The 10,753-nt window shown below is 40.8% G+C and overlaps 2 protein-coding genes across 2 annotated transcripts; one reads left to right on the forward strand and one right to left on the reverse strand.

Moving 5' to 3' along the window:
* Positions 1–1,175: 1,175 nt before the first annotated feature.
* On the forward strand, positions 1,176–3,396 carry iqcd (IQ motif containing D). The gene is made up of 4 exons (XM_070905162.1): positions 1,176–1,823; positions 1,952–2,173; positions 2,264–2,335; positions 3,115–3,396. The coding sequence occupies exons 1-4, from the start codon at positions 1,176–1,178 to the stop codon at positions 3,394–3,396; spliced, it is 1,224 nt and encodes a 407-aa protein (XP_070761263.1).
* A 1,079-nt stretch (positions 3,397–4,475) lies between these two features.
* cfap73 (cilia and flagella associated protein 73) lies at positions 4,476–6,628 on the reverse strand. The gene is made up of 7 exons (XM_070903827.1): positions 6,591–6,628; positions 6,351–6,477; positions 5,996–6,088; positions 5,699–5,869; positions 4,940–5,161; positions 4,678–4,836; positions 4,476–4,583 (listed from the first exon to the last, which is right to left on the reverse strand). Exons 1-7 carry the CDS (start codon positions 6,626–6,628, stop codon positions 4,476–4,478), a joined length of 918 nt encoding a protein of 305 aa, XP_070759928.1.
* Positions 6,629–10,753: the final 4,125 nt, after the last annotated feature.

Consider the following 10,753-nt stretch of genomic DNA (forward strand, 5'->3'; position numbering starts at 1 on the left):
TTTACGCTGTGCTAACTGAGATGATACCTGTTAGCTAACTACAAGTTAAAACGTCTCTGGTGAGATACGCAACACAGGAACTTGAAGCTTTCAAGTTGTGTGAAGCGGACAAGGCCTCTTGGTTGCAGATTTGGTCTTTGTCCTCTCACAGATGTCATCTGTCACCGGATCAACTGGTTCACTGTCACTCAGGCTAACAAGCTGAGACGGTCCGTCTCTGTCCATCACGGAATCATCAGCGCACACTATGCTTTCTGCTGGTTAACAGATGTTGTGCGTTTTCTGATAACATTAAATCGATAACTAAGTACACCAATTTTATATCTGGATTGATCTTTCCACAAGCAACACTACCTGACACTTACAAACGGCACTACAAAAGCTCTACAGATACTGTGGGTGCAGCTAGGTCAACAAACATTTGCGACACTGAAGCAATTCACGGCATTGCATTTTTCAAAATAAAAGTCAATGCATAGAAGACGCTGTAAAAATCCTTAATTAAAGGCTACTCATTAATGTATACAATTAAATGCTCATGTGTGCATACATTTATTTTCTGCATCACAAGCTGTCCGCAATATGCGCCAGCGATTTGATACTGTCACCCACATTAGTGGTATCCTAGCAACAGAGGAAACATTGTCAACAACACGACTCGACAGGTAACTAGCTTTATATGTAAAGCTTAGCAGTTATATAGCGTTACATCTAAACTGACACAAGCTAAAGTAACAACTGCCATCTTCAAAAAAAACTAGGAACCGTTTTTTTAACAACTTTATGTTTAAAAAAAACAACTATTTTTGTGTTGACCAACTGAACTTAGCGTTAAGTGCTAATACAGCCGTGGATAGCTAAGTTAACTAATGACAACAGTAATGTGTCAATATATACCAGAGTCATATACGTTGCACAATTTAGCCGCTGATACAATAGTTACTTTGGTTCACCGAGGCTGCATGTCATATGTTAGTGGTTTCCAACAGGGGTCGGGAGTGTGGAGGCATTATTTTGGCAATATTATTTGCACGTGTGTGGAGAGTTGTGAAACTGTATCTCAATTAGCATGTGCTGTACTCATATTTGTGAATGTGTACAGTAAACCTGTATTCAGAGATTACAACATGAGTTTTTTGTTATGGTTTACTCTTTTCCTACCATCCAGTGACAATATGTACGCAAAAGGAGCATCAATGCTGGCAAGCACAAAGGCAAAGACCCAATCAGAGGATGCTCTAAAGAACCATGAAGTGTCAGAGAAGAAGCCGCTCTCTCTTGAGGCTCAACTCATCTCAAGCGTGTTGGAAACCTGCATCAGTCAAGTTGACATTGCAGCGACTCTGCCCGCTATCCTCCGGTTAAACAGTGTGTCCAGTGTTACGGACAAGGAGTTGAGTAGGGCACTTCAAGAGCATCAAATATTAGACGACAGACTGGAGACACTAGAAGGTCTCAAGCAGGAGTCAGATGGGGAACAAGGGGGAGAAGTTGGGGAAGCAAGGGAGAGAGCAAGGGCTCAGCTTGAGAAGGACATCAAGAACTCTGTCAGGGATCTGCTCAGGCTTGCTCGAGCCCATCCAGATGCCATGTTTGGTTTGAGGTCAGAGCTAGTTATGGAAGTAGGGGAGAGTGAGTGCATACTAATTAGAGAACTTGAGAGGTTTCACAGCCAAATGGTTGAAAAGTTGCAGACCAGTCTGGATGAGGAGCTACAGCTGGTTCTCTACAAGCAGGTGTCTTCATCACCTGCCCCCAATCTGGACCCGATGGTTTCAATGGAAGAGGAATTAGCTGCAGCCATGAAGGAAATAGATGCAAAGGTGAGGCACCACGTTGGATGTTACTTACAAGAGACTAATCCATTACATGTGCTTAGATGCAGTTAGAGAAGATTTCTTACTTAAGCCAACAAATCCTCTGCTCTTGACATTTTTCCCTATCTCACCAGATTTCTCAGAAAAACGATAAGATCAAGAATTTGTGGAGTTCTCTGCAAAGGAATAACACACAAGAAGCGCACATGTCACTTCTTGCAGACAAGCAGTGTCAGTCACATATCAAGACCTCAAAGGTGAAGCAGACCAGTTTACAAAAGGAAACTGATCAACTGAACATTCAGCTCAACAATTTGATCCTTGAGAACAGACAGGAGGAGGGAGTGATCCAAGAGGTATGTTCAGACTATCTAACATTTCACAGTAAAACTTTCATGTTTTAGTGGTGGTGACATATTTACTACTACTGTTTTTTTCCTTGGCAGAAAAATGAAATGGTGGCAACAGAAATTAAATACTTGCTCCAACATTTTGATGACGAAATAGAAGAAAACCAGGTACAAACTCAGACAACTTTGCATCTTAACATGCGGTCCATTTAGTAGTTTTTCCAGAGCCCTCTACCACATGTCAGTCTGTTGAGATGATTTTGTACTATATAACGTTCAAATTCTGATTTACAGGACAAACAGGACGTGTTGTTTACACGTGACAGTACTGTAATGGAATGATTGATTTCTATATAACATCACACCCTGATAATCCTGCTGTTTACTTATTTCCTATAAATTAATCTGTCTATTTTTATGTTGTGATTAATTTATTAAATCGTTTAGTCCATGAAATGTCAATTATATAGTGAAAATGTCCATCACAAGTTCTGAAATGTCTTGTTTTTGTTCGACCAGTAGTCCAAAACCCAAAGACAGTCATTTTACAATAATTTTACATTCATTTTAGCTGCCAATTTATTTATCTGTTGATTGATTAATCGATTAAACAAATAGTTTTTTGGCTCTAAAACACAGTTGTTTTAGTTACACCTGGTCATTTCACGCATCGACCTCAGGTGTATCTCCCAGGACAGATGCATTCATGATCTGGTAACAATGTGTTTCAGACAACCTATTTAATTGGTTGAGGCAAATTTCAATCTGGTTTTAGCATTTACCATTAGAGCATTTATTTGCATTTATTAGCATGCTCAATATCTGTGAAATGACCTATTTATGTTTAACTTAATTTTTTTGTCACATTTCTGATTTACCTTCTTTTACATCTTGTTTTTTTCATTACCCATCACCACGCCATCTCTCTAACTGCTCACCTGTCTCAGGCCGACCTGGATTTGAATGAAATGGATTATGAAAGGGTGGAGGAGGAGCTAAGGAAGCTGGAGAAAACCTTTTCTGTCCTAGAGGTGGAGTGCAACCAGATCCAGGAGAAGCGTCGGCTGGCAGAAGAGAAGAGAAAGGAGGAGATGAGGGAGCTGGAGTTGAAGACCAAAGCTGCTATTTTTGCCCAAGCCTGGTGGAGAGGCTACAGCACTCGCAAGGCCTTAAAGAACAAGGGCAAAAGCAAGAAGGCCAAAAAAGGCAAAGGCAAGAAGACCAAATGAACCACTGGCTAGTTTTATTACTCTCTCTAAGAGCCTGTTGGGCAAATACCATTATACCCCACATTCAGTGAGTGTGTCATTTATGTCTTGTTTTTAAATAAAGTATTTTATGTTTTAAACTAGTATTTTCTATTCTTCTTCTATACAGAATATAAAGAAGTGCAGTGTTTTCATCTCTGTGAGCTTTGTCGCACCTGTTATGGGGGAACATCTTTATAGTTCCTGTTAGTACATGCAGTTTAATGACCTCAGCAAACTTCCAGGATAGCTCTACTCAACTTTAAACTGAAAACCAGGTCTGATCAGCCAAAATAAGTTGAAACAGGGACTGATTCATTAGGTACACCAGTTGCTATTTTCTTTAATGGCCACAGGATGGCAGTACAGGACATTGTCTTCTGAATTATCAATGATTTACAGTACATTCATTTGGCAGTCATGCAGAAAGGGGGAGCCAGGGATTAAAACACCAACAGTATAAATTATCTGATATCTGAACTTATAATCAAGTCGTGTTAATTACAATGAGGAGCTAAATGAATGTCCTACTGACCACATACTAAACTCAAAAAGTCTATTAAGAAACATTTGTAGGTTATTCCCAGTATTCACTGTATTCACCCTTTCTCTAGTTTCAGTACAGCACAATTACTTCACTGTACATTTAGGAGATGTCCATGTATCGTAGGCTAGGTTATCTCCGGTTCATTTCTAAATTAAAATGTAAACAACTTAAACCATAATTGAGGCATCAATTCTGGATCAAAAATGGCTGCTCATTTTTACACCCTACTCTGAGTACTTCTTAATTACTGACAAAATATATATTCAGTAACTGCAAAGCAGATCTGACTAGGAATCCTTGTCAAAATGATTAATCAGTTGTTGATTGTACTCAGTGTCTCAAGTTTATTGAAGTTCATTGTCTTCAAATTCAGTTAACTCAAAGACTTTTACATTAAAACAACTAATGAATAAACTTTAAATGAACTGTTCATGCTAGTTCAGTGAATTCAGTTTTAAAGCAGCATGGAAATGTATGTTTAGGGTTATAGTGAAACATTTTAAGGGTTTTTACATTAGGTTGGGATGCACTTTTTGTCTGTTTTCTGTCCATCGTTATGTCTTTGTGAGAGAGTTTGATGTTGTCTCACTATGTCATCATGGTCCTTGATGAACATCTTGACCTAAGAAGGAGACAGTAGGAAACAGTGTGTTAAGTTGATTGTTTTCTGTTGCTCTGGCTGTTTGTCGTCATCTCTGCTGTGTCAGGGTACATACCTTGTCCAGCTGTTTCTCTGTGTCATTCATGTCTATACCTTCCTCTCCTTCTACCTTGCCATCTGTCATTTCATAGAGGTTGAGGGTCGCCATCTTAATCTGTCCCAGTAGGAGTGTTTTCTTTGCTGCTGTTTCCTGAATGTGGTTCCACTCCTTTTCCTGTATGAAGACAGGGACAACTGAATTTCACACATATGTTGAGCAACATTTGATCTGGTCTTAGCTCTGATGCCGGACTTTGTCCCAGGATTGTGTCTGGTACCCATATTAGAGCTTCAGAGCGCGTCTTCTCTAGCTCGGTCTGGACCTGTGACAGCTGGTTGTTCTTGTGCACCCGCAGCAAGTAATGCTGGTCCTCCAGTTTCAGCAGTGCTTTTCTCTGCTGGTCAGCCTGCTCCTGCGCCTCACTCTCCCTCTGATAGAGCTGGTCTCTTAAGTGGAGAAGATTCTCTAAATGACCCGTGAGCTGCTCCACATCTTCAAACTGTAACACACACACACACACACACACACACACACACACACACACACATTAAAGGCGTAACCCCAAAATCAAAATTCATTATCTACTCAAAACATGTCATGGTTCTCCATAGTGGTTTATGGTGGAGGAAACAAAGACCAGCCTAACTAACATGCTGCAAATTATTGCACTTTTCTGAAGTAAAACATTAATCTGTAGGGAGAAAGAGCCAGGGGCACAATTTCACACGACAATGCCATATATTTAATGAGTGTGGCTACTGTTTAGGCCATCATCGAGAGATGAGATGAGTCGAGATTTAGGCTCACCACCACGACTAAACACTTTCCAGGGGTCAAAATGAGCTTTGGACCCACTTTTTCAGTTAAAAAAGAGTTGCATTATTAAGGGGTTGTGTGAGGAAAAGCAGCAGAAAGACGAGTTATCTGTAATAGTTTGGGGGACTACGGGAGTTGACAGGTTGGGTGGTGCTATGTGTTTCAAACAGGCTTAGATTTAGTCACACGTTTCTCTGCCCTGTAGAAATCCTTGCAGTACCTTTGTCAGTTTGACCACGCGCTCCATGAAGTCTCGATACACAGTGTGTCTCTGCACCTGACGCTCTACCTCCTGATTCCTCTTCCTCATTTCAGCATACTCCTCCTCCAGCCTCTCTATTTCTGTCCTCTCGCTCTCTGCTTTCTCAGCAGCATGAACTGCATCTTCACTCTACACAGAGGGAGATGGAGGGATTTACAGTCAGTAGCGAGGCTGTTGATGTCCAGTGAAATTGAAATCCAACTAGTACAGTCTAACACAGGAGTGGGGTGTGAAATGGTGCCCTACTGTACCTACCTTGACAAACGTGTTAAAGCCCAAGTATAACTCCTCCGTTGTCTTAACCTTCAACTTCAACTCATTTATGCGCTGTTGCAAACTCTCCAACAACTACATAAAAACACACACAGCAGGCAAAAGTTAGATTAGCTTCTTAGGAATATGTATTATGGCACTGGACAGTCAGGACAATCAATCAAGAAATCAATGTCATTCAAATGTAAGTTGTAGCGCCTTCATGCTACACACACACGGATCATACACGAATATTTACATTTACTACCAGACGTTACATCGCGAGAAGTAACGTTAACGGTGGATAACTGCTAGATCTTGCATCGCGAGAAGTAACGTTAACGCAGGGTAACCGCACCTGTTTGCGCTCTTCGGTCTTTGCGTTAAGCTCTTCCTCCTCCCGGCGTTTCTTCTGGAGATCCAACAACGTGCCGTCACTCAAGAAGCCTCCTGTCATCACACCGCTCGCCGCCGCAGGCGACCCCCTGTTCACACACGAGCACAGTACAAAGTTATTAGCCAACATTGACCGCTCAGATTGATTCTGGCAGGGCTTCACACGCGCAGCCGGGGAGAACCGCTCCACATAACAAGTCACCGTGAAAGCTGCCCCTCGCGGAAGGGCCTGGACTCCATGGCTCTTTGTTGTCTTTGGATGTTTTCAGACGGAGTCAACGCTGCGGCTACACAGTCTTCACAGTCAGGTGGTCACTCTTCCTCCTGGCATCGTTTAGTTACGTTAGTTTTCAAACTTTCTATGAACGTTCGCCTCCAGCATTCCTCCCCCTTGTTTCTATGGTAACGCAAACCAGAAACTTTTAAAGACACAACCCGCCATTTCAGCGCAAAGAAAAACTCATGAAAACCAAAAGACCATGCCCACCAAAAGCTTTAAAAACAATAAGAAAAGAAATGAAAAGAGATGTTGATTTATGGATCAATTAGTAGATTGATGGAAAATGAATGACTCCTCCTGACTTCCTCCTTTAGTGGATTCATTTGAAACTGTAAGTCTACATTATGTGTGTAGAGATGAATATCAGTGTAGATCATCTGTGGCTTTGGACAAATGTTAGACAGCCTCTCTTCATGTCCAGCGTGAACAAAATACTGAAGTTTACATGCAGTTTTCAAACCTGCAACATCTCAAAACACAGAACTACTACAAGAAACGTGGCTCTGCCTGCAAAAGGCTTTTATCTCTTGTGAGCCCAGGGGCCCATTGTGTCTTAATCAGTTCATATATATACCACCTATATGATGAAAAAACAACTGAAAATCAGAGTACAGCGTGGACTTCAGTGACCCCTGAAACATGAGTTTCAGACATTTGATTGACAGGTGTTACCACAGGGAGATGTGTGATTTTTTCACTTTAAGCACAAAAATCACACTTAATATCACACCTTTCCGCTGCTGGCGCTTTGAACGATGCTGGACAGCGCACGCAAGCACGTGGTTACACCCCATGCTCCTCACCATACACCAGACTGACAGACACAGACAGACATGATGACACATTGCTGTAAACATGTCAGAAACAAGATCAGCTGTGTGAAATTGTTGAAGCTACTTCGGATCAAAAGATTTGGCCTGATTTATGTGGATTTATTGGTTTGGAAATAAAACCTCACAGAACTGTCAGTGGGTCAGTCGTTACAAACTCATGCTGTGCAGCCAAACATCAGCATTTTCTCCTCTAGAGAAAGAGACTGGAAATGTGGGAGGAGGGAGAGACGTGCAACAAATGTCCATAACCTTAATCAAACCAGGGACGTTGCACAACATGTATGCATCGGCCACTAGGCCACAAGTGTGACCAAAACCTGCAGAAATGTATTTATATATAATTCTAATTGAGAAACCCTAACATTTCCATAGATACCATATATGTCTGGCTGAAATCTTGAGAAATGTGTATGAAATGAATGATTTAACTTCAGTGTAAACATCATGCAGCTTCAATGAAGAGCTGGAACAAGCTGATTAAAGCTACTCAAGAGAGTAGTAAAATGGGGAAACTGGATGTTAAGGGGTTTGAAGTGCCACCTACTTCTGATCTGATCAAACCTCACAGTCCTGATGAAGCAGATTAACTTTCTTCATCTTAACAGTTTCTTAATCAATAATAACTAGAGATGCTTTTTAACTTTGATAGCAAAATGTGTGTCCCTGCAACACTTAAATAATGACTTCAAGTGTATATCTGTTGTATTGTGGCGGAGATCCAAGGCACCTTAGGGCCACAGTCTTTGACTTACTTAAGATGCATTTCTGGGCAACGATTACACTGGGGAACAATTTGAAAAATTGTTAGTTGAGTTGAGTTAGATTTTTATGCTGATTAAAACTAAAATTGGCATGCTGATTCCAAAATTGCAGTCAGTTTTTTACTAGCACGTCAAGTTTTTTCTCCACAGCTTACCCTCCAGATAAGCAAAATTCCACTGATTAGCTGTAGTAAGACTTGCCAGCTGATAACGATTGGACTCATCTACAGCTACGTGGCAACTTGTTTGTGCAGTCACAGTTGAGACAGTGCGGTGAGAGGTGTGTGCAGCTCCCAATAGGTCAGTACTATCACACGCATATCTGTTAAGTACAGTATTTTTCATATTTTTTAAGAAAACAGGGATCCTATAGTTCAAAAACTTGACGTGATAGAGAAAAACTGAGATCAGTTTTGGATTCCGCACCCAAAAATTAGTTAAAAACAGCTGTCAGACCTAACTCAACAAAAATTGTGTTCCCCAGTGTTATAAATGAATATATGAACTGGTTGTATGGTCAATAAAAGTCCCTGAAGACACACAGTTACTGAGAGCTGATCTCGAGAAGTGATGTTCAAAGTTCATCCTTGACATTGGAAATAGAAGTTGACCTCAATGAGCATGATCAAAAGCTCCAGACTAGCTACTAAATGGACCTTGTGGTGATTTCCTAAGTGCCGTTTCCATGGTCAAGAACAAACCTTGAACCTCAGCTTTTAAGCCAATATGGATGAGAAGTCTTCCACATTCCACATCTACAAGCTCATGTAAGGCGATCAAAAGCTCCAAAACAGACACTAAAATAGACTTTGTGGTGAGATTGTTTTCTCACTAGTAGTAGTAGACACTAGTAGTCTGACTGACGAATATTACCACTCTGCCAGGACATTCATGACTTAGTTCACACCTAAAATATCTTCAAAGACTTGTTAACACCTTTCAGTAAGAGCCATATAGGATTGAGTTCATGGTAATTTGACGTTACATGTTCATGCTGGTAGCATCGTGCCATGTGGTGACAAAGGAAGCATTAGCGCACTTAATGGGAATGCTGTGTGCCGTTATTTTTGCATTATAATTGCCAGGTGTGGCGAAGATGGTGATGCTGACAGTGAAAGTAGCAGAACCAGAAAAATGCATCTGATGTAAATGTATGTCATGCACACACACACACACACACACACACACACACACACACACACACACACACACACACAAAATGAGCGGAGAAAATAAGAGAAAAGACATGACCGAAAGGCAGTGAAGGGGAAAAACAACAACACAGATAGCTGCAGGCAGAGATGCCGCTGTATCTATTTTTGATGAATGGGTGGCTTACACACACACACACACACATACACACACACACACACACACACACACACAGTACTTTATTAATACTAATGGAATGATGCTATTACAATAAAAGCATGTTGTGTCAGGTGAGGGGCTCGGTGTGAGGCTGAAGAGATGGAGACATCACACCCATGTAAACACCAGCAGACCTTTTAACTGCTGAGGAGGACGAGGAGGAGAAGATGAACAGGTCAGAATCTATAATGGCAGGCACACCGCCCGACAGGACAATAAAGAATACTGGTAGCACTGTTCAGTGTCATCCACCTTAATGTTACCCATTTTTTCCCTTAAATGGCCTCTTATTGTTTCAGTGTGTCACAAACGTTAAATGACCCTCTCTTAAGTAACATATGCAATCCAAATATTCAAATCCAATATGCTTTTTATTTCATGAATGTGCCATTACGTCAAATGAAATATTAAACTGTCTTCCTGTATCATTTATACTCATTTGTCCGTTCTTTAGTGTTCATCATTGGGACATTTGGAGACCACCAGATCTTGGGTAATGTGTAAATCAAAGTTTTGTGGGTTTGAATAGTGCTTGCCTACACAACACAGATGCAGCGATGGACTGACCCTCCAACGTGGCCGTGGAATTGAAGAAGTTGAATGTTAATCGTCACCATCTGAAATAAGATGAAACAGGTCCTGGATAAAGTTAGAAAAAAATCAAATAACTGAGAAATATCTAGTTGTTGATTCGGAACAGAAAGGGTCTTTTCTGTCATCTGCTTTGAGCGATACTGGTCCAAGACTCAGGTGTTCATGAAGCTTCTCTTGAACATGTTTACAAGGGAACTTGCAGCGTTTGTGACTGATGCATCTGCATATGTTGTCAGTTTGGTCTTTTTTTCTCTCAGTTACCTCATAATGCTTTGAAAACTTTTGTTTTCAAGTTGTTTTTGCTTGTTTCTTTTATTTTGACTGTCCTCCTGTGGCTCTAATGTGTGTTTCCCATAGACTGAATATAAAGATATACAGTCTATGGTATTTCCTCTTTAGCACCTTACTCAAAGGTGTGTTTTTACAATATGGCTTCAACGCTCCTTCCTTTTTTTATTTGTTTGTAAAAATGGTATTTGATGAGATGAAGTTTTATTCTGCTTTCGTTCTCATTGTCAAGCCTCTG

Source organism: Enoplosus armatus, chromosome 4, assembly GCF_043641665.1.
Source record: "Enoplosus armatus isolate fEnoArm2 chromosome 4, fEnoArm2.hap1, whole genome shotgun sequence".
Classification (NCBI taxonomy): domain Eukaryota; kingdom Metazoa; phylum Chordata; class Actinopteri; order Centrarchiformes; family Enoplosidae; genus Enoplosus; species Enoplosus armatus.